The sequence below is a fragment of the Thalassophryne amazonica genome, chromosome 4, assembly GCF_902500255.1.
Source record: "Thalassophryne amazonica chromosome 4, fThaAma1.1, whole genome shotgun sequence".
NCBI lineage: Eukaryota > Metazoa > Chordata > Actinopteri > Batrachoidiformes > Batrachoididae > Thalassophryne > Thalassophryne amazonica.
This window is the reverse complement of record NC_047106.1, coordinates 81,479,765-81,507,276: the sequence shown is the minus strand read 5'-3', so window position 1 is coordinate 81,507,276 and position 27,512 is coordinate 81,479,765. Positions and strand designations below refer to the sequence as shown.

Below are 27,512 nucleotides of genomic sequence, written 5' to 3'. Positions count from 1 at the left end.
GTACAGTTAAAATCTCCTCCTATTATATATTGTTCCGCAAATGTTGAAAGGGTAAGAATAAGATCTTCAAAAAATTTTGCATCGTCTATGTTGGGTCCATATAAATTTACCAAATTTAGATTTTCTGATAAGAGAACCTTGGACTATCAAATATCTTCCCCTTTTATCTTTGATTACATTTTTTTTTTTTTTTTACCTGAAATGGGACTATTATGTATGAGTCATAACTCCTCTGGCACGTGATGAAAATGGTGCTGTAAATACACTACCCTGCCACCTCCTTCTTACTGTCCTATCCTCCTCATTTAAGAGATGAGTTTTTTGTAGGAAAACAATATTGGAATTTAAATCTTTAATTCTGTTCATGACTTGTTTAATTTTTTAAGCTTTAGCAGACCTCTGCAGTTCCATGAAATAAAATTAAGATTTACTCCTACAGACATCTTTAACGTAAACTAGTAGATTACCTTGTAATGTAGAAAAAACATAATGAGAAGCCTAACAAACCTGGATGTCTGAACCCACATCCAACACACTGAACATGAACATCTCCCCTTCTCCCAGTCTCGTGAGGACCCCCCCCCCCCCCCCCCCCAAAAAAAACAGTCTTCCGCTAAGGCTGGTGACTGTTCCACACTGAGTGAGGAACGTGACATCAAATTCTCTCATTTATAACATATACAACCAACTTGCTTCAAGTTTGAGCTGCACAGTGAAATATTCCTGAGTACTTAGTACCACATGTTCAACACTACTAGAGCAAAAGAAAAAAAAAAGTACTTTATGAACTCAATGTGTTTATAAGTGTGTGGCTTTTTTGCACAGATAATCCTGTGTACCTGAACATAAGTGTGTGTACTAGATATATTTTGGCTAGCGTAAAAATTATAGCCACAACTTAAAACATACGATATGCACAGTGTTTCAGATGTGTGGGCTTGTAATGTTACCATATACCTGAAAGCGCTTCCAAACTATCAGTAAAATGTATTCTAAATATTAGCTGAGACGATGTTATAGTTGTCATAGGCTGTATTTTCACACACTGTTCAAAATCAAATAAACTAATGTTGCCTCTCCATATTTAGTTTCCCCACTGAGTTACCATTTTAGTCTTTTGCATTAAGTCACGTCCATGTCCTTCTGGATCCTCTGGAAAAACTCCTGAGCTTCGGCTGGTGTTTTAAAGGTGCAAGTGCGCTCTTTATGTGTTACCAACAGTTTTGCTGGGTGAATCACTCCATGTCGGATCCCGTGGTTGCGGAGCTCCTGGCGGATCGGGTCGAATTGTTTCCGCAATTGGTGTTTTCCTGCAGCCAAGTCCGAGTAGAACCGTACTTGCTGGTCTTTGTACCGAATGTCTCTTTTAGCCCGTGCAGCAGCAATGACCACCTACTTGTCCTTGTGGTTCAGAAATTTCATTATCACGGTCCTCGGTGTCGCCGTGCTGCCCCTCATCGGTCCGATTCGATGTGCCCTTTCAATAACAACTGGTTCAGTCGCAATATTCAGTACTTCTGGAATCCATTTTTCCAGAAAGGATTCTCTCCTTCGGCACCCTCCGGCAGTCCCACTAGTCTAAGGTTGTTCATTCGGGATCTGGTTTCCAGGTCCAAGAGCTTATCCTCCAGAGTTTTATTTTATTGACTCTAGCTTCTGGACTTTAACTTGCAGGTTAACTACATCGTCTTTGGCACTTGAGATGCGTAACTCCGCCTGTGACACTCGTTTGGTGCAGTCAGTATTGCGTCCACCTTTGCACCTTCGGTTTGCCCTTGTCTGCCAGGCTCCTCCTCCGCCATTTCTTCATTCACTTTCTGTGGTTCTCCGTGAACACGATAGTCAGTTAACTTTGGCTGTTTTGATTTTGTTTTCGCTTCTTAATGGCCTAGTCACACGGCACACGACGATTCTTGAACGAAGGGAAAAAGTAAAAAAAAGTCACAGTTCGTTGAGAAAAGGTGGACGAAAGAGCTTTTCTCATCGAACAGTCTGCGAAGCAAGAGCGCAAAAGGGACGAAAGAGGAAATGAACAAAACTGAAGCTCACGATCTCGACGAAACGCGCCTGGAGCCACAGCTGCAGCAGTGTGTGTCTGCATCTCTGCGTTCCAGGACTCAGCGCTGGGACGGAGCTCATAGCGCCTGAGTCCTGGAGAAACTGCAAACAGAAGCTGTGAAGATCTGTGCGCATGGTGGACCACCTGCTCTGGTTCCTCGTCCAGAACAAAAGAGGGATCATCTCCATCATTATCAGAATCCACACTGTCTGTCGACACGCTGCGCGCTCCGTCTTCCTCCAATTTATTAAAAAAAAACAAACAAACAAAAAAAACAGTGTGCTGTGGTCACTGCTGTATCACTGTATTATGTTCTAAGCCATATATATATATATATATTTATTTATTTATAACAGAAAACTGTCAAAAGGGAGAATAAATATAAATATGTGTAAAGATGATTGAATATATCAGAGCAGTAATTAATCAGTGCGTGCGAACGCGCGCATTGACTCGTGCGGTTATTTCCACCAGCTGATCACTGATCCACAACGTGAATTCTTCCTTCCAGAACAGCTCTTTATATCATCATTTTGATTCATCTACCTGTTGCCACATGTACAGAAGGACTGGATTATCATTCCTACACTCAGCTTGTCTCTTAGTCTTGTCCATCCAAATTGGAAGTCCCAAAAACCAGTTTTATTTGTTATTATCTATCGTCCACCTGGTCGTTACTGTGAGTTTCTCTGTGAATTTTCAGACCTTTTGTCTGACTTAGTGCTTAGCTCAGATAAGATAATTATAGTGGGCGATTTTAACATCCACACAGATGCTGAGAATGACAGCCTCAACACTGCATTTAATCTATTATTAGACTCTATCGGCTTTGCTCAAAAAGTAAATGAGTCCACCCACCACTTTAATCATATTTTAGATCTTGTTCTGACTTATGGTATGGAAATAGAAGACTTAACAGTATTCCCTGAAACTCCCTTTGTCTGATCATTTTTAATAACATTTACATTTACCCTGTTGGACTACCCTGCAGTGGGGAATAAGTTTCATTACACTAGAAGTCTTTCAGAAAGCGCTGTAACTAGGTTTAAGGATATGATTCCTTCTTTATGTTCTCTAATGTCATATACCAACACAGAGCAGAGTAGCTACCTAAACTCTGTAAGGGAGTTAGAGTATCTTGTCAATAGTTTTACATCCTCATTGAAGACAACTTTGGATGCTGTAGCTCCTCTGAAAAAGAGAGCTTTAAAATCAGAAGTGTCTGACTCCGTGGTATAACTCACAAACTCGTAGCTTAAAGCTGATAACCCCGTAAGTTGGAGAGGAAATGGCGTCTCACTAATTTAGAAGATCTTCACTTAGCCTGGAAAAAGAGTTTGTTGCTCTATAAGAAAGCCCTTCGTGAAGCTAGGACATCTTTCTACTCATCACTATTGAAGAAAATAAGAACAACCCCAGGTTTCTTTTCAGCACTGTAGCCAGGCTGACAGAGTCAGAGCTCTATTGAGCTGAGTATTCCATTAACTTTAACTAGTAATGACTTCATGACTTTCTTTGCTAACAAAATTTGACTATTAGAGAAAAAATTACTCATAACCATCCCAAAGATGTATCGTTATCTTTGGCTGCTTTCAGTGATGCCGGTATTTGGTTAGACTCTTTCTCTCCGATTGTTCTGTCTGAGTTATTTTCATTAGTTACTTCATCCAAACCATCAACATGCTTATTAGAACCCCATTCCTGCCAGGCTGCTCAAGGAAGTCCTACCATTATTTAATGCTTCAATCTTAAATATGATCAATCTATCTTTGTTAGTTGGTTATGTACCACAGGCCTTTAAGGTGGCAGTAATTAAACCATTACTTAAAAGCCATCACTTGACCCAGCTATCTTAGCTAATTATAGGCCAATCTCCAACCTTCCTTTTCTCTCAAAGATTCTTGAGAGGGTAGTTGTAAAACAGCTAACTGATCACCTGCAGAGGAATGGTCTATTTGAAGAGTTTCAGTCAGGTTTTAGAATTCATCATAGTACAGAAACAGCATTAGTGAAGGTTACAAATGATCTTCTTATGGCTTCGGACAGTGGACTTATCTCTGTGCTTGTTCTGTTGGACCTCAGTGCTGCTTTTGATACTGTTGACCATAAAATTTTATTACAGAGATTAGAGCATGTCATAGGTATTAAAGGCATTGCGCTGCGGTGGTTTGAATCATATTTGTCTAATAGATTACAGTTTGTTCATGTAAATGGGGAATCTTCTTCACAGACTAAAGTTAATTATGGAGTTCCACAAGGTTCTGTGCTAGGACCAATTTTATTCACTTTATACATGCTTCCCTTGGGCAGTATTATTAGACGGTATTGCTTAAATTTTCATTGTTACGCAGATGATACCCAGCTTTATCTATCCATGAAGCCAGAGGATACGCACCAATTAGCTAAACTGCAGGATTGTCTTACAGACATAAAGACATGGATGACCTCTAATTTCCTGCTTTTAAACTCAGATAAAACTGAAGTTATTGTACTTGGCCCCACAAATCTTAGAAGCATGGTGTCTAACCAGATCGTTACTCTGGATGGCATTTCCCTGATCTCTAGTAATACTGTGAGAAATCTTGGAGTTATTTTTGATCAGGATATGTCATTCAAAGCGCATATTAAACAAATATGTAGGACTGCCTTTTTGCATTTACGCAATATCTCTAAAATCAGAAGGTCTTGTCTCAGAGTGATGCTGAAAAACTAATTCATGCATTTATTCCTCTAGGCTGGACTATTGTAATTCATTATCAGGTTGTCCTAAAAGTTCCCTAAAAAGCCTTCAGTTGGTTCAGAATGCTGCAGCTAGAGTACTGACGGGGACTAGCAGGAGAGAGCATATCTCACCCGTGTTGGCCTCCCTTCATTGGCTTCCTGTTAATGCTAGAATAGAATTTAAAATTCTTCTTCTTACTTATAAGGTTTTGAATAATCAGGTCCCATCTTATCTTAGGGACCTCGTAGTACCATATTACCCCATTAGAGCGCTTCGCTCTCAGACTGCGGGCTTACTTGTAGTTCCTAGGGTTTGTAAGAGTAGAATGGGAGGCAGAGCCTTCAGCTTTCAGGCTCCTCTCCTGTGGAACCAGCTCCCAATTCAGATCAGGGAGACAGATACCCTCTCTACTTTTAAGATTAGGCTTAAAACTTTCCTTTTCGCTAAGGCTTATAGTTAGGGCTGGATCGGGTGACCCTGGACCATCCCTTGGTTATGTTGCTTTAGACGTAGACTGTGTTTCATAATTATTGTATGGCCTTGCCTTGCAATGTGGAGCGCCTTGGGGCAACTGTTTGTTGTGATTTGGCGCTATACAAGAAAAAAGTTGATTGATTGATTGATTGATATTGTTATATTTAATACAAAATAATAAGCGCACGCAGGAGCTCCTGCTGAGCCCTGATGCTGCATTCAAGTACCGTCAGAAATTACACAAGTTTTTTGTTCTTTCAAATTCAACAGTTGCTTGTGGCAAAATAAGTAATTATATCCACACAAAAGATTAATTCTGGCCTATGTAAGGTGCCTGAGCCCATTGAAGCTGCCCCCCCACACAGATAAAAAAATCCAAGCAAACAGGCTGAGTTTGCCCTGTAATTTCCAACGGTACATGAAGCAGCAGCAGCCTCCGCGCTCACAAACCGGCTTCTGCGCTGTGTGAAAACGTTCAGCTGCTCCAACGAAGTCAAATTAAACAAACTTAGGAACGAAGCTGCACGAAGGTTAAACGATGCCAACAAAAGTCAATGAAAGTCCAGATTTCTTGTTTCATCAGGGCTTCATTGCCCTTCGTTAAGTGCCGTGTGACTGGGCCATTAGCCTCTGATCGGATCGATCCCACAGCAGACAGCGTTGATAGAGTCAGCTGTGCACCTGCCTCCATGAGCTCGGCACTGCATGCCTCCTCCACAGATGGCCTGGTGATCGCTGCGTCTCGGCCAAGACAAAACAAAAAATGCAAAGATCTGGCTTAGTGGTTTGTGTCATCTGGATGTAAACAAGATAAAATAAAGAAGTTGTTTGTGAAATTTCCCGCAAAAGCAGGTTTGCATGCCGTCAGATTCCCACAAAGTCTTCTGTTAAAACATCATGAGATGACACTACACTATAGCAGCGCTAGATGGCAGTATGACGGCACAGTGCCGTTATTCCATTGTCTGGGGAGAACCCTGATATGGGTGGAGCAATCATTCCCAATGTGGTCGTGTCCACAAGACTATCTACTGAATGGTCATTTTCTGAAAGTGACACCAAGATACCAGGCAGTCTGGCTCCAAGTTCTGTTGTAGTTAAGGAGTTGGTGTGTCGCCGTGATGACAAATAAGTTTCTTGTTCCAGTGAACAAGGCAGCGAGACTGTAAACATAGTGAGTGAGTGATCTAAAACTATTGTTGCAAGATGCACAATGTCAGTATTTGTGACACCAATACCACAAACGAGGACTAGATCAAAGGTAATTCCACTAATGTGAGTCGAAACCTGAGTGCATTGCTGGAATCCTAGTACGTCTATAATGTCCGTGAAAGATGTGCAGACGGGGTCAGAAGGCTTACTTATATGAATACTAAAGTCACCAACAATCAGAATGTTGTCAGCACGAATTGCCAAATTCGAGATAAACTCACCAAATTCATCTAACAATTCAGAATATGGGCCTATCTACGGTGACAGAATAACATGGGTGATATTTATTCTTCTGACCTTGGTTTTATATATAGTATCCTGGGCAGAGCAGAGAGTCAAATGTTGAAATAAATTATATATTAGACCCCTAAGAGCCAGTAAGCCAAACCCACCTTAGATTCCATCATGAGGGGGTTGACTAAATGTATACGCTGGTGGGTGGGCTTCATTTAAGTGGAGGACAACGGTAGGTTTCAGCCAGGTTTCACATAAACCAATTATATCTAGGTGATGTTCCATAATTAGATAATTTATCAGCAGTGATTTTTGAGGACAGTGACCTTGTGTTAATGAGGCCCAGACTAAGGACCTCATTGGGGTTGACATTTTGACTTTTGAAATTTGGAGGTGGTTCCAGAATGTTATATATAATATTAAAACACCTAAAATTCAGTTTGGGTTTATGAGGTACTACGCGGGTTGAAGGTAACAGACATGGAATATTTGATGTTGCAGAAATGGCCGATGGGGCACCCTCATTTTACTGTTATCCAGTGTAGTAATGGGAGCTAAATTTGCAAAAACATGTCCCTCTATGCTCTTTATGGATACATTTGTGGAAACAGGCCACAGTCTGTTTCCGCCACAGGAATTAACTTTCATTTATTTGCGTTAATTACAAAACCTTCATAGTTATTTGCTCTTTAATTTCCAACCTTACAGGTTGCAGTCAGAGCAGGTAAAACAAAAAACAAATTCCCCACCTGAAAGTGGAAGACCTAATTCTAAATCTTCCAAAGCCACACCCAGCTCAGCCGCTGGCCAGTCCAGAGGGCACAGCTCAAGAAGGTACCTTTCCTCCTTATTTGGCACTCGATGTATGTGCGTGTTTTATAGGGACTGTGCTTTGTCCAACATTAAAGTACCAATGAAATTCAAAGTATAATGAATGTTGTTGCATAGTTCATGCTTCACATGGTAAAAAAGAAAAATAATAAGCATGTTTTGTTTGTCTTGCTCTTTGACAGGAGGGGTCTTACTCTGTCTGTGGCTTCATTTGTATTGCAAGAAGACTCAGAGGCTGCAGGGACATCTGAACAAGAGCGGTTAGGCCACCAGTCAAAGAGCGAAAGCAGCCGAGGGTTAAAGCGAAGCGAAGCTGCTGACCAAATTAGTACCTGCACACCCATCCGTCGCAAGAAATCAAAATTGATCCCCTTATCTCGAGATAACTTGGATTCCAAGAAAGGCCCAGTGAAGTCTGAGAAGAGACCTCGTGATTCAGAGCCACCTGCATCATCAGGTCAAGGGCAGGATAAGAAGGGTGGGGCCACTGAGGCCTCTCTGCCATTTTCAAAAAGAAGAAGAGGTGACACTCTCCCCGGTTTAAGCAGCACCACTGGGTCCCTCCCCAACCGTACTGAGGGCAGAACTGCAAAACCCTCCAAGCTGGCGTCTAAATCGGCCGCCTCAGCCAAAGCTGGGTGTAGCAACGTGACAGACTCCTACTCCTCTGCCTCCACTTCTTCCTCTTCCTCCACTACAGGCACTAACAACACTGCACTGCAGGGTGCACGTGTTAAGCAGGGAAAAGACCAGACCAAGGCACGCCGCTCTCGCTCAGCATCAAGTCCTTCCCCACGCCGTAGTACCCGTGACAAGGAGCAGGCTAAAACTGCCAGCTCTTCAAAATTTGAGTGGGCAGCTCGCTTCAACCCCAAAGTAAACCTGCCAAAACCCAAGCTGTCCCTGCCTGGATCGTCAAAAACTGATACCTCCAAACCCGGCCCTTCCGGATTACAAGCTAAATTAGCAAGTGAGTCATACATGTTTTGATTTCCTTTTAAAAATGTTTAAGTACACAACTTCATTTATGCTAGGGAACTGAAAGTTTGAGGATAGTGGAAAGACGTACATGTGAAAAAGGGCTATAATGGTTAATAATTGTTTGTACAATTGTAAAATTTGAGCAAACATTTATATTGTTGCTTGTGAGAGAGAGGAGTATTTTGTGAATGTTTAATCTTGAATATGTAATCAGCCAGTCATTGAAGGGGGGGGGGGGGGGGGGAAGAGCACCCCCACAAAAAACACCCAACTTTTCGAGCTAAAATGTATTTGCTCACAATCTTACTTCCTTCAGTGCAGTTACTGTATATCACTACCTTGACACAATAGGTTTTCAAGTACAAGCTGCACCACTGAGCAGGGTGTTTCTCTTAATGCATGTTTTTTGGCAGTCATAGTTAACATGACGTTAATTATCTCTGTAACAGTCCATGGGCCTGAAGCCATTTATGACTTGATTTCTATCAGCAAAGGTAGCATAGTGACACTTGGCCTCAGTATTAAATGACCAACACAGAAATGTGTAACCAAAAGTGGTAGTTATATCCAGCTATGGATCGATTAAATATTCCATAGTGGTTAATATGTAAAAATTCCCCAGTCATGTTGAAAGTATACCATATTCATAGTTCATGCTTACAGTGTCTTGATGCAAAATCAACAAGGATGGACACCGTATACAATATGTACTGTGTAAGGGAGCGCTCAGAGTGGTTCGCATATAACAGTGAACCAGCCTGCATCACTCCATCCAGAAAGTTTGGAAGAATAAATAGAATTGGATAACTTGCTTCCGAACTAGGAACCTAAGGAGCCACAGTGTACCGATCCACATTTGTGTTGAATCACTGTCCCCGTATGACATCAGATGATGCTAAATGTGTATTTAAGAAGACACCGCCAAATTAATATATTACTTATTAATTTGACCTTTTATGTGAATTTGTGTGTGTAAGATGGAATGTTCGCTGAATAGCTACGCTGACGACAGTGATTTTTTTTTTTTAAATCTGTACAGAGTGATGTTTTGACATGCCGTAATTTGTGCAAAAATCAAACTTAAATTTTACAAAATATTAAAGGTGGTCTGTTGCGACACATCCCGACTAGTCAAAAATAAAAAACAAAAAACACAAATAAATTCATCAAACACAAATGAGAGCTGATCAAATTTAAAAACATTTACCTTATGTTTAACATTTACCCTTGCAAGGATGTTCGAAGGGTCATGGGAGGATGACCAGCCAGTCTACATGTATTTTGTGCACTTGGAAAAGACGTACTTCCAGGTCTCTTGAGGTATCCTGTGGGGTGTGCTGTGAGAATATGAGGTACCAGATTCCAGGCAACATGTGATCCGTTCTCTATATTAGGGGTTCTCAGTCTAGTCCTCAAGGACCCTTAAACCTGCACATTTTCCATCTCTACCTGCTTTGCCACAAGCTGATTTGCTAATTCAGGTGCACAGCCAATCGACTCCTAACAGACACCTGAATGAGCAAATTAGCAGTGGCTACGGGTACGGACCCGTATCTAGAGACCGTTCTAAAGATATGGAGGGTATTCCCCGATGACGTCATGTCTTACCGACCAATCAGAATGTGCAAATATGTCCATACCCGTGCGCACTTGTCATTATTGTATGCATCACTTAAGGCTTAAAGCCTTTGAAACAATCCCTGTAAGCCTTAACTTTCACAGTCTGCTAATGCTACTGTATACGAAAGTCAATGGGAGCGGTGTGAGTTTGGTAGTTGGAATTTTTGCCCCCGTTTCACCCATGCATGCGCAGATGCATTGTGCACTTTGCTTAATTCTCCTCGGTCTGTACCTTTAGCAGTCTCACAGAAGATACGGATGTATGTATCCTTAGCCACTTCGAAGCACTTTGAACATTATTATGTCCCAGGACTCAGTGGCCAAAAATTCTAAGGCAAACCCTGATATTATTTGTCACCATTAAGATTTGAAGGAAGAAGTGCTTTTATTGTCATTGTACATATAATGAGGAAAATAAGTATTTGAACACCCTGCAATATTTGCAAATTCTCCCACTTAGAAATCATGGAGGGGTCTGAAATTTTCATCTTAGGCGCATGTCCACTGTGAGAGACATAATAAAAAAAAAAAAAAAAAATCCAGAAATCACTGTTTTTTTTTTTTTTTTTTTTTAATCATTTATTTGTATGTTACTGCTGCAAATAAGTATTTGAACACCTGTGAAAATCAATGTTAATATTTGGTAGAGTAGCCTTTGTTTACAATTACAGAGGTCAAATGTTTCCTGTAGTTTTTCACCAGGTTTGCACACACTGCAGCAGGGATTTTGGTCCACTCCTCCATACAGATCTTCTCTAGATCTTTCAGGTTTGGAGTTTAATCTCCCTCCGAAGATTTTCTATTGAGTTCAGGTCTGGAGACTGGCCAGGCCACTCCAGGACTTTGAAATGCTTCTTACGGAGCTCCTCCTTAGTTGCCCCGGCTGTGTGTTTGGGGTCATTGTCATGCTGGAAGACCCAGCCATGAACCATCTTCAATGCTCTTACTGAGGGAAGGAGGTTGTTTACCAAAATCTCGCAATACATGATCCCATCCATCCTCCCTTCAATACGGTGCAGTTGTCCTCTCCCCTTTGCAGAAGAGCACCCCCCATGCTTAATGGTTGGGATGGTTTTCTTGGGGTTGTTCTCATCCTCTAAACATGGTAAGTGGACTTGATTCCAAAAAGCTCTATTCTAGTCTCATCTGACCACATGACCTTCTCCCATGCCTCCTCTGGATCATCCAGATGGTCAGTGGTGAACTTCAAACAGGCCTGGACATGTACTGGCTTGAGCAGGGGGACCTTGCTGCCCTGCAGGATTTTAAACCATGACAGCATCATGTGTTACTGATGTAATCTTTGTGACTGTGGTCCCAGCTCTCTTCAGGTCATTGACCAGGTCCTCCTGTGTAGTTCTGAGCTTTAGCAGAATCATCCTTACCCCACAAAGTGAGATCTTGCATGGAATCCCAGACCGAGAGATTGACAGTCATCTTGTGTTTCTTCCACTTAGTAATAAATAATCATAACAGTTGTTGTCTTCTACCAAGCTGCATGTCTGTTGTCCTGTAGTCCATCCTTGCCTTTGTGCAGGTCTACAGTTTTGTCCCTGGTATCCTTAGACAGCTCTTTGGTCTTGGTTGTGGTGGACAGGTTGGAGTGTGATTGATTATGTGAACAGGTGTCTTTGATACAGGTAACAAGTTCAGACAGGTGCAGTTAATACAGGTAAAGAGTGCAGAATAAGTGGGCTTCTTAAAGAAAAATTAACATCTGTGTGAGCCAGAATTCTTGCTGGTTGGTAGGTGTTCAAATACTTATTTGCAGCAGTAACATACAAATAAATAAATAAAAAAAATCGTACATTGTGATTTCCGTTTTTTTTTTTTTTTTAGATTATGTCTCTCACAGTGGACATGCACCTAAGATGAAAATTTCAGACCCCTCCATGATTTCTAAGTGGGAGAACTTGCAAAATCGCAGGGTGTTCAAATACTTATTTTCCTCACTGTACATACAACAAATTTGTCATCTGCATTTAAGCCATCCTAATTACAGTTGGAGAGAATCCAACAAATAGGAGCAGTGGGCAGCTGTAGTCCATTCCAGCCCTTCTGCGTTATCGATTGCAGTATTTATGAAAGAAAATTAAGGCATCATGGTGTAAACACACACAAAATGGTGACGGACCAGTTGCAGTTCGTACAGGGGTCAAAAATTATAGCTGCCTCAATTTGGTAAAATGTGACATAAATGAGTTTGACATAATAGTATTCAAAAAAGGAATAGCTTTGATTTCTTTGAATGCTGTCAACAAAAGGGCAAATAAAAATCAACACCTGTGACATGTTGTATGTTTCTACCATAGAATTGAGTAAATACTACTTGCAGGGTTCTCACCAGTGCAGTTGAGCATAGAGAAGGCCCCTATGCTGTGATTTGGATCCTCCACAATGTGATTTGGGCCCCTATGCTGTGCAGCATAGGGGGCTTTTCTGTTATTATTATTATTATTATTATTATTATTTATTTTTTTTACCAACACAAAGTGGCCCTGAAAATGTAGGAAATAGTGTTATAAATTTCAAACTTTTCTGGGGGAGATGCCCTGGACCCTCCTACAATACTTCTCCCCTATGCTGTGAAAAAATCCTGGTGAGAACCCAGCTGTTTGTGCGTTGCCTATGGTGCTCTAGATTGGGTAGTGTTTATAAAATAGGTAGCTGACATTTTTCAAGGGTGGTAATAAATTTCTATAATGAGTTGGAATGGCGTGTGAGTCCAGAATGTTTTTAGAACCTTAGACCTCAATTGTTTTTAGAAGAACTCAGCCGTTTTATTTCCTGTTAATCTTTAAGTTTTTAATGTTAATTTACTGTCTTAATGTATTTCTAAATTGTTTAGGTTCATATTATTATATGCTCATTATTATTATTATTTTATTTTGTCATTTGATTTTTAAATGGGACACAGTGTTTTCACTTTCTTGTGTCATCCATGTATTTTTAATGTATTTACAATTATATTATGTTCTTACACTGAACTTACGAAATAAAATAACACACACACACTTTTAATGTATAGATGATTCACTGTCCCCTGCTAGAATGGTGTGTGATTCCAGAATGTAATTATCAATGTCCATTGTTAAGTGTTGTCAGCCAATATCCATAGTTTCTCCAAAAATATTAGTCCTATCAACTTTCCGTTTTTACATTGTTCCTCCTTGACCCAAAATACATAAGCACACCATACGACAAATGTCAGCTCTACCCAGTTTGTCCGTGATTGAGGGTTACATGCAGGCACACAGACGCAGCACATTTCAGAGTGGCCTTTGATTGTGGCCAGCCGAAGGCACATCTGTGCAATAATCGTGCTGTCTAATCAGCATCTTGATATGCAACACCTGTGAGGTGGAATGGATTATCTCGACAAAGGAGAAATGTTCATTAACACAGATTTAGACGTATTTGTTAACGATATTTGAGAGAAATGGGTCTTTTCTGTATAAAATGTTTTAGATCTTGGAGTTCAGCTCATGAAAAATGGGAGCAAAAACAAAAGTGTTGCATTTATATTTTTCGGTGTAGCTTTAAAAATTTGAAAATGATTGTGGTTCTTGTGGTTAGTAATCTTATCATACAAACATGTTGGTTATGTTTCCATTTGGGTTAAAGGGAAAGAAAACGTGCAAAGGAAAATGCAAAAACAATGCACATTAAGCAGTACAGTCAAATTGGGGGGGTTGAGGTGAGTAATCAAAAAATCCTTCAGAATGCATCCCTGGACATCAGAAACTAAAAATTTGAAGCAGCCACCAGTTCCTGCTGACACAAGTGCACTTTCACCAACAAAAGAACCCCACCCCCCAGATCTTGGATACAGGCCTGATATTTTAATTGGTGTTGAATGAAGTAAAAGCTGTCCCCTTAAAATGTGTTTATCCTGAAGTATTTAAATAAGTGGATTATGTTTATAGTGTAAATGATGTGTATAGTGTGTCTTTCTATAATATGATACTACATTAGAAAAGAGCAGCAATGGTTAGTGAGTGAAATATAATCTTGTTCAGCAGGAGAACAATTTGCTGTTTTCTTAGCTGTTTCCACCTTGTTTTACCTTAAACGCCAGGACGTGATGGCAAAAGGGTAGATGGTGAACAGCTTATGATTTGGCCGTGAAAAAGTCATATATATATATATTTTCTTGTTTCCTCTTGCAGCTGCTATATTCCCATGAACAACCACGTAACTGATAGCCTGCAGTTTGAATTGTGCCTCGTAAGCATGTCTCTTCGCTGGCGCCATTTTCGGGAGTCCTTAGACAAACAAATGTTGTTTTGCAGGATACCTGTAGTATACGGTAACTACCGGAGGAGTGGCGGCGGTAAGTGTATGTACCACGGACTCACCGACTCTTCTGTGATTGGTTTATCGCTGGCAGCGTACGTACTCTACGCTACCAGCGTACGTACTTCACGTATTACGTAATGTTGTCTGATTAGTTTATCGCTGCCAGGGTACGTACTCTACGCTGGTAGCGTACGTACTTTACGTATTACGTCCTTGTGTCTGTGGGAAATGGTCCGATATTCCGACGGTCAAAGACAACATCGGTCGTTTTTACAGATTTTGGAATTCAGTGCGCACATAAGGCGCACCGGATTATAGGGTGCACGGCCAATTTTTGAAAATTTAAGGCTTTTAGGTGCGCCTTATGGTGCGGAAAATACGGTGTGTGTGTGTATATATGTATATATAATTTTATTATTTTTTGTTAAACAGACATTCATAGAAACATCCATATACAGCTGCCTTTTCATAAACAAGATTTGTAACTTAACTGACACCCAGTGGTGGGCACAGATAACCAAAAAATTAACTTCAATAACAGATAATCAGATAACTGAAAAGTTATCTTTGATAAAGATAAACCGATAAACCACCCAAAAATGTATCGGAAGTTACTTATAACCGATAAATTCCAGTATTGTCTCTGGTACATTTGCAACTACTAACAAGCAGAATTTGAGTTTTAGCACCACAGTCGCTTTTGGAAGCATCAAAAGCGACAACAGACCCAAACAATGAGCCTGCACTTCTATGTTTGAACATCCTGCCCCCTGCTGGAAGCTCTTGTTTACTACACAGCCTCCAGCACAGAAGCACCCTGAGAGCAGCCACAAATCCAGCTCTCTACCAATCACAATGCTCCGGTCAGGCGGAGGTCTTGGAAAATAAAGTCATGTTGACTTATGGTTTGGTGTGAATACTGATAGAATAACTCCATTAATGTCAATTCTGTCATTTGTACTAAGTTAAAATATAACATTTATCTTTTAATGTTGAACAATGCACTAATTCTGAGGTTTTGTAACAAACACAGACAGATCGCAAAGGATTCTGGGTAAAAGTGCCTCTGCTAAACACTGATTGGTTCAGTCATTCATTATGTAAACCAACACGTTAATGTGACGTGTCGTGTGTTGGTGTTTACAGATAAATGTGCTTTTGTAAAATATTCCATTTTTTATTTGTAAAAACAGGCATTTTTACGGAGCCCTGGAAGTGTCATCGCAAAATGTTTTGCATGTGGAGAGAATGTGCGCTCATTTTATTAGTTTTATTATTCTTATCATTACTTTTATGATGTGCACTCAATATTGTCGTGACACAAATGTTGGCTTTACACTGTGCGAGTTTTGGCCCTTTTTCAGATGATTTTTCATTCATGCAAGAATTTTTTGGACCGAGTTTCAGGTTAATTGCGCGTCCTGCATCGTGTAGTGTACATGGAGTAACAAGCTGCGTTTAACATCTCACGACCACCTCCTAATCACCGATCGTATGGTCGAATGAAAATCAAACCTGTTTGATATATTCTGGTCGGCCGTCGTGAGGGTATCCTGCTGCTGAAGAGTGACAAGCGTCCAACTGCAGACCTGTCTTGTAATGTTTTTTTTGTTGTTTTGTTTTTAAACTGTGATGTCTCCCATGGAGAGTTTTTGTAAATTAAGTTTGGAAGAAAAAGCTTACGTTTTGCTTTTGGAAACACGAGTTCGACGTGTGGTTTTTGAACGTACAGTGTGTGTCAGAACATAAATCGGGCGCTCTGAACTTTTACACCGTGCACCTCTGTGGTACAGTTTGAACTGAAACCGAGTACAGTGATTAGAATATCATACAGTGTCTGCTCAGCTTCAGGATGAATACTGCCATGAACACTTCTGGCCACTAGATGGCAGTAGAGGCGTTGAAAACTTGCCAAAACAAAATTCCAGATTGGATTTGAAACTATGGATTTTTATTTTAGGAAACACTTTCCAGATTTTGGAAATATTCATTTTTAAGCAGATCCTTTTTTTTCTGTTAAAACAGAAATTACTTCAAATGCTGCTTCACTTCACTTCTTGATGGATTTAGATTCTAGCTAAATGTATTTGTATGTTGTCAAATCCCAGTTCAGGTTACTTCAAGGCCCTTCACAACAGCACGGTCCAAAAATTCTGATGGCATTTGTTGCTTCAAATACGCACTTTAAACAATTCTTTGCAGAATTGTCTTAAATTCAGGAAAAATATGGCCTTTTTGTGGTGAAAAGTATGAAATTCATCCAAAATGCTGCTTCTCCTTCAGTTCTTGATGGATTTTGATTACAGTGGTTTTGTTTACTTCATCTAAGCACTGTTCATAATTCCTCTTGGAGACTTGTGAAATTGTACATTATGTGGAAAAACACAAAATTTTTGGCGATGAAAACCCTGAAATTCATCCAAAATGGGGCATGTTCCTGAATTGCATTGCAAGCACACAGGCGACAATGGCATGGCAAACGGGTGACCCACTGCTTAGGCCATTCTAACAGTTACGTTTTTACAAAGTTTTATAAAGTTTGGAAAAACAAAACATGAGCTGCAACAGTTTCAGGCATGGGATCCGGCCATAAGTCCAGCATCCGGCTGTCCACAGATGCCATTCTTGTACATTTCCCTCTGCACCTCGGACAGAGAGAAAAAGAGCAGAATCAGTCGGCCTGAAAAAACTACACCAAAGGTATAATTCATCAACATTAAATCAACAGGAAAGCAGAGCAAATACTAAGCTGATTGCCGACTGCTAGCCCTAAGCTTCACTAACAGACCCAGAATTTAGCTAAAATTAAAACAGAGACCTGTTAAGTTACAAATAAACTGAATTTAAAAGGATAGGAAGGAGGACTATCACAGGGTCACATATAGATAGACAAACACGTACGCCTACGGTCAATTTAAAGTTATCAATTCACCTACCCTGCATGTCTTTGGATATGGGAGGAAGCCGCGCAAACACCAGGAGAACATGCAAACTCTACACAAAAAGGGTGAGATGTGATCCCACAACCTTCTTGGTGTGAGGTATTTGTGCTATCCGTGAAGCGACCATGCCACCCAAAGCTTATATAAGTAAGCAAATAATTTGTAATTAAATGGTACTGATTGTTACAACATCAGTAATCTAGAAATTGTCATAATTTTCTGAAAACACATTGCCTAAAGTATGGTCACATGTAGTAGGTCTGGAGAGGTGAGCCAATGCTTATGTCACATAGTGTTAGTGTTTTATTGCATAATGTGCTGTAAGTGATGTCGTAATTCCCACAATGTCAGTATTGGCCCTGCATTTTGTCAGTCTAGCATAAAGTCGCTGCACCTGTTTGACACTCTTGGTCTGGTGCCAAAACTCAATTTTTGTTCGCTGTAGTATGGTTAATCTTGGCATTTTCCTGAGTCTTGCTTGGCATCAAAATAAACTTCAGGGTCTCTGCAAGTAAAAAAGAAACATAAGTGATTAAGTTTGTAGCATTTAAGGGTCAAACCGAGTGTTTTATATGTTGTATATTTTTTTTTTGGGACACCCTTTTTATATATATATATATATATATATATATATATATATATATATATATGTGTATATATATATATATATATAAAACCCCTGGCAAAAATTATGGAATCACCGGCCTCGGAGGATGTTCATTCAGTTGTTTAATTTTGTAGAAAAAAAAAAGCAGATCACAGACATGACACAAAACTAAAGTCATTTCAAATGGCAACTTTCTGGCTTTAAGAAACACTATAAGAAATCAGGAAAATGGTTACTTTTTTAGACCAAGCAGAGGGAAAAAATATGGAATCACTCAATTCTGAGGAAAAAATTATGGAATCATGAAAAACAAAAGAACGCTCCAACACATCACTAGTATTTTGTTGCACCACCTCTGGCTTTTATAACAGCTTGCAGTCTCTGAGGCATGGACTTAATGAGTGACAAACATTACTCTTCATCAATCTGGCTCCAACTTTCTCTGATTGCTGTTGCCAGATCAGCTTTGCAGGTTGGAGCCTTGTCATGGACCAATTCTTCAACTTCCACCAAAGATTTTCAATTGGATTAAGATCCGGACTATTTGCAGGCCATGACATTGACCCTATGTGTCTTTTTGCAAGGAATGTTTTCACAGTTTTTGCTCTATGGCAAGATGCATTATCATCTTGAAAAATGATTTCATCATCCCCAAACATCCTTTCAATTGATGGGATAAGAAAAGTGTCCAAAATATCAACGTAAAATTGTGCATTTATTGATGATGTAATGACAGCCATCTCCCTAGTGCCTTTACCTGACATGCAGCCCAATATTATCAATGACTGTGGAAATTTACATGTTATCTTCAGGCAGTCATCTTTATAAATCTCATTGGAACGGCACCAAACAAAAGTTCCAGCATCATCAAATTGCCCATTGCAGATTCGAGATTCATCACTGAATATGACTTTCATCCAGTCATCCACAGTCCACGATTGCTTTTCCTTAGCCCATTGTAACCTTGTTTTTTTTTTCTGTTTAGGTGTTAATGATGGCTTTCATTTAGCTTTTCTGTATGTAAATCCTATTTCCTTTAGGCGGTTTCTTACAGTTCGGTCACATACGTTGACTCCAGTTTCCTCCCATTCATTCCTCATTTGTTTTGTTGTGCATTTTTGATTTTTGAGACATATTGCTTTAAGTTTTCTGTCTTGGCGCTTTGATGTCTTCCTTGGTCTACCAGTATGTTTGCCTTTAACAACCTTCCCATGTTGTTTGTATTTGGTCCAGAGTTTAGACACAGCTGACTGTGAACAACCAACATCTTTTGCAACATTGCGTGATGATTTACCCTCTTTTAAGAGTTTGATAATCCTTTCCTTTGTTTCAAATGACGTCTCGTATTGGAGCCATGATTCATGTCAGTCCACTTGGTGCAACAACTCTCCAAGGTGAGATCACTCCTTTTTAGATGCAGACTAACGAGCAGATCTGATTTGATGCAGGTGTTAGTTTTGGGGATGAAAATTTACAGGGTGATTCCATAATTTTTTCCTCAGAATTGAGTGAGTCCATATTTTTTTTCCCTCTGCTTGATCTAAATAGTAACCGTTACTGACTGCCACAATTACTTTTCCTGATTTTTTTATAGTGTTTCTTAAAGCCAGAAAGTTGCCATTTGAAATGACTTTAGTTTAGTGTCATGTCTATGATCTGCTTTTTTTTCCCACAAAATTAAACAACTGAATGAACATCCTCCGAGCCCGGGATTCCATAATTATTGCCAGGGGTTTTGTGTGTGTGTGTGTGTGTGTGTGTGTGTGTGTGTGTGTGTGTGTACACACACACACACGCGTGCTGTATATCGGGGTTCTCGCCAGCTACCTGAAAAATTTTACGCTGCAGTTGGACCGTTACGCTGTTTCCTAGGGTGAGCAACGGGAAAATTGTTTCTCTCAGAAGCGGGGGGGCACAATTTATTCATCAACCTCTGTCAAAGCCAGTGTCAATCGTGACTCCTGGCACTCTTGTCTGTTGTTGCGGGCAAAAAAAGAGAATTGTACGCCATTTTCGAAGAGTTTTTTTTTTTGTTTTTTTTTTTTTTTCTCCCTCATTACGTACCTTTTCCGTGGGACAGCGCACGAAGTTTCTCTGGTGTGTGCTTTTCCCAGCAATCTCTGTGTGGCTATGGGAAAAGATCTAAATGTTAAATGGACTGCATATATAGCGCTTTTCCATCTGAATCAGATGCTCAAAGCGCTTTACAATTATGCCTCACATTCACCCCAATGTCAGATCTCCTGCCTTTTCTTCCAGCACTCGCTGCGCAGCACACTGCAAGGGAACCTTTCCCATAGCCAAAATGAACGAGGCATCAAGCCAAAACACAGAAGAGTCTAGAAATGACCATCATTATTAACTACCAATACTTCATTAATTTGCTGTCAGATGTCAATATAATACTAGTATTACATTGACTGGTTGCATAACCAAAAAATGGTTTTAATAACACTAACCCAAATTGAGATCAGATCAATTTAAACTAATCGATTCTGAATCGGAATCAAATTGGTTCTTGAAATTTGAATCGATACCCAGCCCTTATTGTTTCTGTAACAAAAGTGGGAAATAAATCATACTTTAAGTCTTTGCTAAATGTTTGCCTATTTATTTCTAATTAAGGCTGCACGATTTGATAGTCACATTGTGGTTGCTGTGGAAAAATATTGATAAATGTAAATGAATGGTTTTGTAATGTTAGGTCCATAAGTATTTAACAGTGATGTTTGTTTTTGTGTAATTTTTGCCTCTGTACAACACCAGAATGAAGTTGAAATGGGAGGAAAAATGGAGCTCTGCTTATACTGTAAAGAGGTTGAGGGACATGGCTAAAAACAGACTGTCCACAGCACACCATTAATCACATTAATTGACATGATCAATAAGTTGATGAGAAGTTCTGTCCTTTTCAAGTGTTGTGGTACCAGTGCTGTCTGGTTTGGGTGTAATGAATGCTGCTGTGTATTGTCTTTTAGATATTATCTGTAATTTTTAGACCTTAATTTTGTATAGAAAAGGCTATACAAAATTAAGGTCTAAAAACCCCAATTCCAATGAAGTTGGGATATGGTAAAATGTAAATAAAAACAGAATACAATGATTTGCAAATCCTCTTCAACTTATATTCAATTGAATACACCACAAAGACAAGATATTTAATGTTCAAACTGATAAACTTTTTTGTTTGTGTGCAAATATTTGCTCATTTTGAAATGGATGCCTGCAACATGTTTCAAAAAAGCTGGGACAGTGGTATGTTTACCACTGTGTTACATCACTTTTCCTTCTGACAACATTCAGTAAGCATTCGGGGACTGAGGACACTAATTGTTGAAGCTTTATAAATGGAATTCTTTCCCATTTTTGCTTGATGTGCGACTTCAGTTGTTCAACAGTTCAGGATCTTCGTTGTCGTAGTTTGTGCTTCATAATACATCACACATTTTCAATGTGCGACAGGTCTGGACTGCAGGCAAGCCAGTCTAGTACCTGCACTCTTTTACTTCGAAGCCACGCTGTTGTAACACATGCAGAATGTGGCTTGGCATTGTCTTGCTGAAATAAGCAGGTATGTACCTCAAAAAGATGTTGCTTGGATGGCAGCATGTTGCTCCAAAACCTGGATGTACCTTTCAGCATTGATGGTGCCATCACAGATGTGTAAGTTGCCCATGCCATGGGCACTAACACACTCCCATACCATCACAGATGCTGGCTTTTGAACTTTGCAATGTAACAGTCTGGATGGTTGTTTTCTTATATTGTCCAGTTTACACAGCGTCCATAATTTATAAAAACAATTTGAAATGTGGACTCATCAGTCCACAGCACACTCTTGCACTTTGCGTCTGTCCAATTCAAATGAGCTCGGGCCCAGAGAAGGTGGCGGCGTTTCTGGATGTTGTTGTTATATGGCTTTTGCTTTGCATGGTAGAGCTTTAACTTGCACATGTAAATGTAGCGATGAACTGTTAATTGACAATGGTTTTCTGAAGTGTTCCTGAGCCCACGCAGTAAGATCCTTTACACAATGATGTCAGTTTTTAATGCAGTACCGCCTGAGGGATCGAAGGTCACAGGCATTCAATATTGGTTTTCGGCCTTGCTGCTTACATGTTAAAACTTCTCCAGATTCTCTGAATCTTCTGATTATATTATGGACTGTAGATGATGGAATCCCTAAATTCCTTGCAATTGAACATTGAGAAATGTTGTTAAACTGTTGGACTATTTTTTTCACGCAGTCGTTCAGAGTGGTGATCCTTGCCCCATCTTTGCTTGTGAACGGCTGAGCATTTTGGTGATGCTTCTTTTATACCCAATCATGACATTCACCTGTTTCCAATTAGTAATTGAATGATTCCAATGAATAATTGAATATAGGTTGAAGAGGATTTGCAAATCATTGTATTCTGTTTTTATTTACATTTTACACAACATCCCAACTTCACTGGAATTGGGGTTGTATATACTTCTGTAAGAGGTAACATGTTAGGCTTAAGCTGTGTACAAACTGAATTGAAGTTTAGTTGTCAGAAGTGCAGTGACCCCACTTTTGCCGTACCTGCTTTTCCAGGGGCTGTCATTTCACCTGCATGTTGTTGAACCACACCAATCATCTTCAGCATGTCAAGGATTATAATTAGTGGATACAGTCATGAATTCCTGAAATTGAATGAGTTGTACACTGCCCTATAAAAGTCTGACATTCGTGCAAGCTTTCAGTAAAATTGAAGCATGGGTTACAGTTGAAGAAGTCAAAGTTTGTGCATTCATGGGGGAAGGAAGGGGTGCAAACTTTTTTCCTTAACAGTACATTTGGACAAAGTATTAAATTTAAGAATTTGGGCTGTCTTAATAAGTTTCACCAGTGATTTGTAACTGTGTTATGTGCTAAGGTTTGAGGAAGTCCACAAAAAAGCGCAGCGAGTCTCCTCCAGCAGAGCTCCCCAGCTTTCGGCGGAGCACACGCCAGAAGACCACGGGATCCTGTGCCAGCACCAGGTATGAAATCTGTTCGATCCTTTGGGGTCAGATTTTAGCATTATATTTATATGAAAACTCTACTTTTCAGGTTCTTACTTTACATCAGTGCTGTAGTGATTTTTAATCAGTGTTGAATGTTAAGAATCATTTAGTTTTGATGGTATGAAGCTGTGCATGGGAATAGGCATCCATTTCATCAGTTGTTTGTCATCTGGCAGGATGTTTTACTGTTTGGTAAAGATCTTTATCCATATTTGCTTTACATGAACATGCCAGCTAATTATATTTTATCTCCATACCTCCCCCGATGATTGCCAAATATATGAGGAAAAGCTCAAAGTTGTCAAACTGTCACAAGTACTCATATAAGGAATGTTTTAAGTGTGACCCGGCTGTTTTAAAGTCATGTTAAGTCATCGATTCTGTAACAAAGTGTCCCCCCACCGTTTATTTAAAACAAAAAGGCAGTTTAATGTGTTCTTCACTGTTATGAAAATGTATGGAATCATTTTTCTATATTTAAGTCACACCAGGCTATAAATTACAGGTCCTCTTGAAATGGTAAAAAAAAAAAAAAATCTCTTTCTCTCTCTGCATTGGCCACTTTGCTTCACAATAAGCATTAGGTGCAGAGATTTCATTCTTTTCAGCATGCCATCAAGTCTTGCATTGCTATAAACTTTGGAAGTGTCATATCTGAACTTGACCTTACTGTCCAATCAATCTTCACTGCACTTCATGTTTGACTTCATCCGAGGATTAAAATATCAAGTGTCGGCAACCCCTATGACTGCTTTGATATGATTTTATATGGTGGGCAATATGGAATGCTCTGTATGTTTGCTCTGCCATCAGTCACTTTAGTAATTTTTTGTACTCATTACAGTCGGCGGGGCTCAGGCCTGGGCAAGCGCGGGGCAGCTGACGCTCGCCGACAGGAGAAAATGGCTGACTCCGACAACAATCAGGATGGGGCCAACTCATCAGCTGCTCGCACTGATGAAGCATCACAAGGGGCTTCAGGTACCTATCTTAGCTAGTCTTCATGTCTTATGTCAGTAGAATATGTTGGGTGCTTTGTTTCTGTGAAGCCTCTCAGTTGTCCAGGTGGTTTCCATAGTAGAGAAGCTTGAATCTTCGACTGGACAGTCCAGTCGAAGATTCAGGCTTCTCTACTATGTTGGGTGCTGTTCAACCCTAGAGAAATATTGGGGAATCACCACATGTCGGGGATGTTCACTTGGCTTTCTTAATTTGTAGCAAATAAACAAATTACAACAAATTAAAACTTTTTTCCATCACTGAATATTCTGTCTTCTTTAAACATGCCACAAATTAATTACTTTAATTATTGGCATATGTATGCCCATATCAAGTAGAGGAAAAATTATTGAACTCTGAATGAATCGGCTTTTATGATTGTTTGAGTTCTTTGACTCTGTTCTCCATAAGCTGGTTTCAGCTTTCTTGCATAGCCTTGGACAGATCAGCGTTGCAGCATAGAGCCTTGGCATTGGTCAATTTGATTGATTGTGTTCAGTATTTATTTTACCTGCTGTATGTGATCCCTTAATTTGTACAAAATCAGACAAACTTAAAATTGACAAAATTTTGAAGGTGGTCTGGCGTGACACGTCAAGCGACATAAAAAAAACCAAAAACAAACGGAAAACAAACAAAAAAATACACACTTAATGTGTAGCACAGTAAACTCATCCAACGGGAATGATGAGATATAATCCAATTCAAAAACGTTTAATGAGAAAAGTTAACATTTACACTTTGTCAAATGTTGCTAAACAGCTTGATAGAGTTCAACTCTCTGCCTTGTCTGTCTCACAAGATTAAAGCTACTATATGTAAGTTTTGAACACTGGAGCAGACATTATATCCATGCAGTAGTTTTTGACCTTTTAAACTTTATTTATGACCTATGCATAATATCAAATGAAATGAATTATTTAACTTTTACTTTATTGGCTCAAGTTATGGCTCTTCAGTAAAATAACATGACAAGTCTTGAATTATTGTTTTCCACTTTGCATAGGCCCATTGATGACTGAGAAGGGCCCATCATATGGAAAAAATGGCCCATTAGTTCAGACACTGAGGGGCCATTAGCTCATATCACCCATTTGAAATATGAATCACTGGTTTCGGTTATTTTATTTTTCACATTTCAACTCCAATGTTGAATATTCTTCAGAATTAAAAGTTCATTGCTCTTTGAAAGGATGTACTTGCATTATTTTGCTATATAGTGATTATATCTATGGCGTAAAATGAACTTAAAACAACGTAGACAATAGTGTCATAATAACATATTTTCTGAAGCAATGTCGTCCAGCAAAACTTGGTCAATACATATTCATGATTCATCACCGAGTATCACTTTCATGTAATCATCCACACCGATCTTTTCTCTTTAGGCTACTGCAACCTTATTTTCTTAAGTTTATTATTACTTCTGTTTTTTTTTTTTGGCTTTACAATATGCGACATTTCATTTAGCTGATATCTTGTAGTTCTGACACACATACATTGGCTTCTTTTTCCTGCCCTTCTTGTCCATTTTCTGTGGACCGATTTATTGCTTCAGATGTTCTATCCTGATACTTTGACCTCTTCTTTAGTCTACCTGCATGTTTAGAATAGAATAATTCTTTATTGTCCACCGGGGTGGGAAATTGTCTTCGGATCACCAGCAGAAAAAAGACAACATTAAAATACATTGGAATACAACCCCAATTCCAATGAAGTTGGGACGTTATGTAAATAAAAACAGAATACAATGATTTGCAACTCCTCTTCAACCTGTATTCAGTTGAATACACCACAAAGACAAGATATTTAATGTTCAAACTGATAAACTTTGTTTTTGTGCAAATATTTGCTCATTTTGAAATGGATGCCTGCAACACGTTTCAAAAAAGCTGTGACAGTGGTATGTTTACCACTGTGTTACATCACCTTTCCTTCTAACAACACTCGATAAGCGTTTGGGAACTGAGGACACTAATGTGTTGCTCCAAATCCTGAATGTACCTTTCAGCATTGATGGTGCCATTGTAAATGGAATTCTTTCCCATTTTTGCTTGATGTACGACTTCAGTTGTTCAACAGTTCGGGGTCTTTGTTGTCGTAGTTTGCACCTCATAATGCGCCACACATTTTCAATGTGCCACACATTTTCAATGTGCCACACATTTTCAATGTGCGACAGGTCTGGACTGCAGGCAGGCCAGTCTAGTACCTGCACTCTTTTACTACGAAGCCACGCTGTTGTAACACATGCGGAATGTGGCTTGGCATTGTCTTGCTGAAATAAGCAGGGATGTCCCTTAAAAAGATGTTGCATGGATGGCAGCATGTTGCTCCAAAACCTGGATGTACTTTTCAGCATTGATGGTGCCATCACAGATGTGTAAGTTGCCCATGCCATGGGCACTAACACAACCCCATACCATCACAGATGCTGGCTTTTGAACTTTGTGCTGGTAACAGTCTGGATGGTCTTTTTCCGGGGGACACGACGTCCATGATTTCCTAAAACAATTTGAAATGTGGACTCATCAGACCACAGCACACTTTTCCACTTTGCGTCTGTCCATTTCAAATGAGCTCGGGCCCAGACATGGCGGCAGCGTTTCTGGATGTTTTTGATGTATGGCTTTCGCTTTGCATGGTAGAGTTTTTGACTTGCACTTGTAGATGTAGCGACGAACTGTGTTAACTGACAATGGTTTTCTGAAGTTTTCCTGAGCCCACGCAGTAAGATCCTTTACACAATGATGTCGGTTTTAGTGCAGTGCCGCCTGAGGGATTGAAGGTCATGGGCATTCAATGTTGGTTTTTGGTCTTGCCGCTTACATGTAGAAAGTTCTCCAGATTCAGAGAATTTTCTGATTATATTATGGACTGTAGATGATGGAATGCCTAAATTCCTTGCAGTTGAACATTGAGAAACATTGTTCTTAAACTGTTGGACTATTTTTTTCACGCAGTTGTTCACAAAGTGGTGATCCTCGCCCCATGTTTGCTTTTGAAAGGCTGAGCCTTTGGGGATGCTCCTTTTATACCCAGTCATGACACACAATTAGTGTCCTCAGTTCCCAAATGCTTATTGAGTTTTGTTAGAAAGAAAGGTGACGTAACACAGTGGTAAACATGCCACTGTCACAGCTTTTTTGAAACATGTTGCAGGCATCCATTTCAAAATGAGCAAATATTTGCACAAAAACAAAGTTTATCAGTTTGAACATTAAATATCTTGTCTTTGTGGTGTATTCAATTGAATATAGGTTGAACAGGCTTTGCAAATCACTGTATTCTGTTTTTATTTATATTTTACACAACGTCCCAACTTCATTGGAATTGGGGTTGTAAAAGAAGTAGTAAGATAAGATCTAATAAGATAAATAAAATGTAAAATGAGTTCTAGTAAAATAAATAAAACAGTAGTAAAGCAGTTCAGGTTTTGTCTGTGGATTGGTCACTTTGTTGAGTTCCCAATGGCGATGGCATTTTGTATAAAAGATAATT

The 27,512-nt window shown here is 39.6% G+C and overlaps 1 protein-coding gene across 8 annotated transcripts in view; it reads left to right on the top strand.

Moving 5' to 3' along the window:
* Positions 1-27,512, top strand: part of trip12 (thyroid hormone receptor interactor 12) — a 183,472-nt gene that overhangs the window by 27,646 nt on the left and 128,314 nt on the right. For 7 of the 8 annotated variants that reach the window (XM_034168158.1, XM_034168157.1, XM_034168151.1 and 4 more), the window contains exons 3-6: positions 7,410-7,535; positions 7,715-8,502; positions 22,883-22,988; positions 23,857-23,993. In XM_034168158.1, the coding sequence (XP_034024049.1) occupies positions 7,410-7,535; positions 7,715-8,502; positions 22,883-22,988; positions 23,857-23,993 (1,157 nt within the window). The remainder of the gene's footprint in view (positions 1-7,409; positions 7,536-7,714; positions 8,503-22,882; positions 22,989-23,856; positions 23,994-27,512) is intronic. The other variant, XM_034168159.1, reaches the window with a different exon arrangement.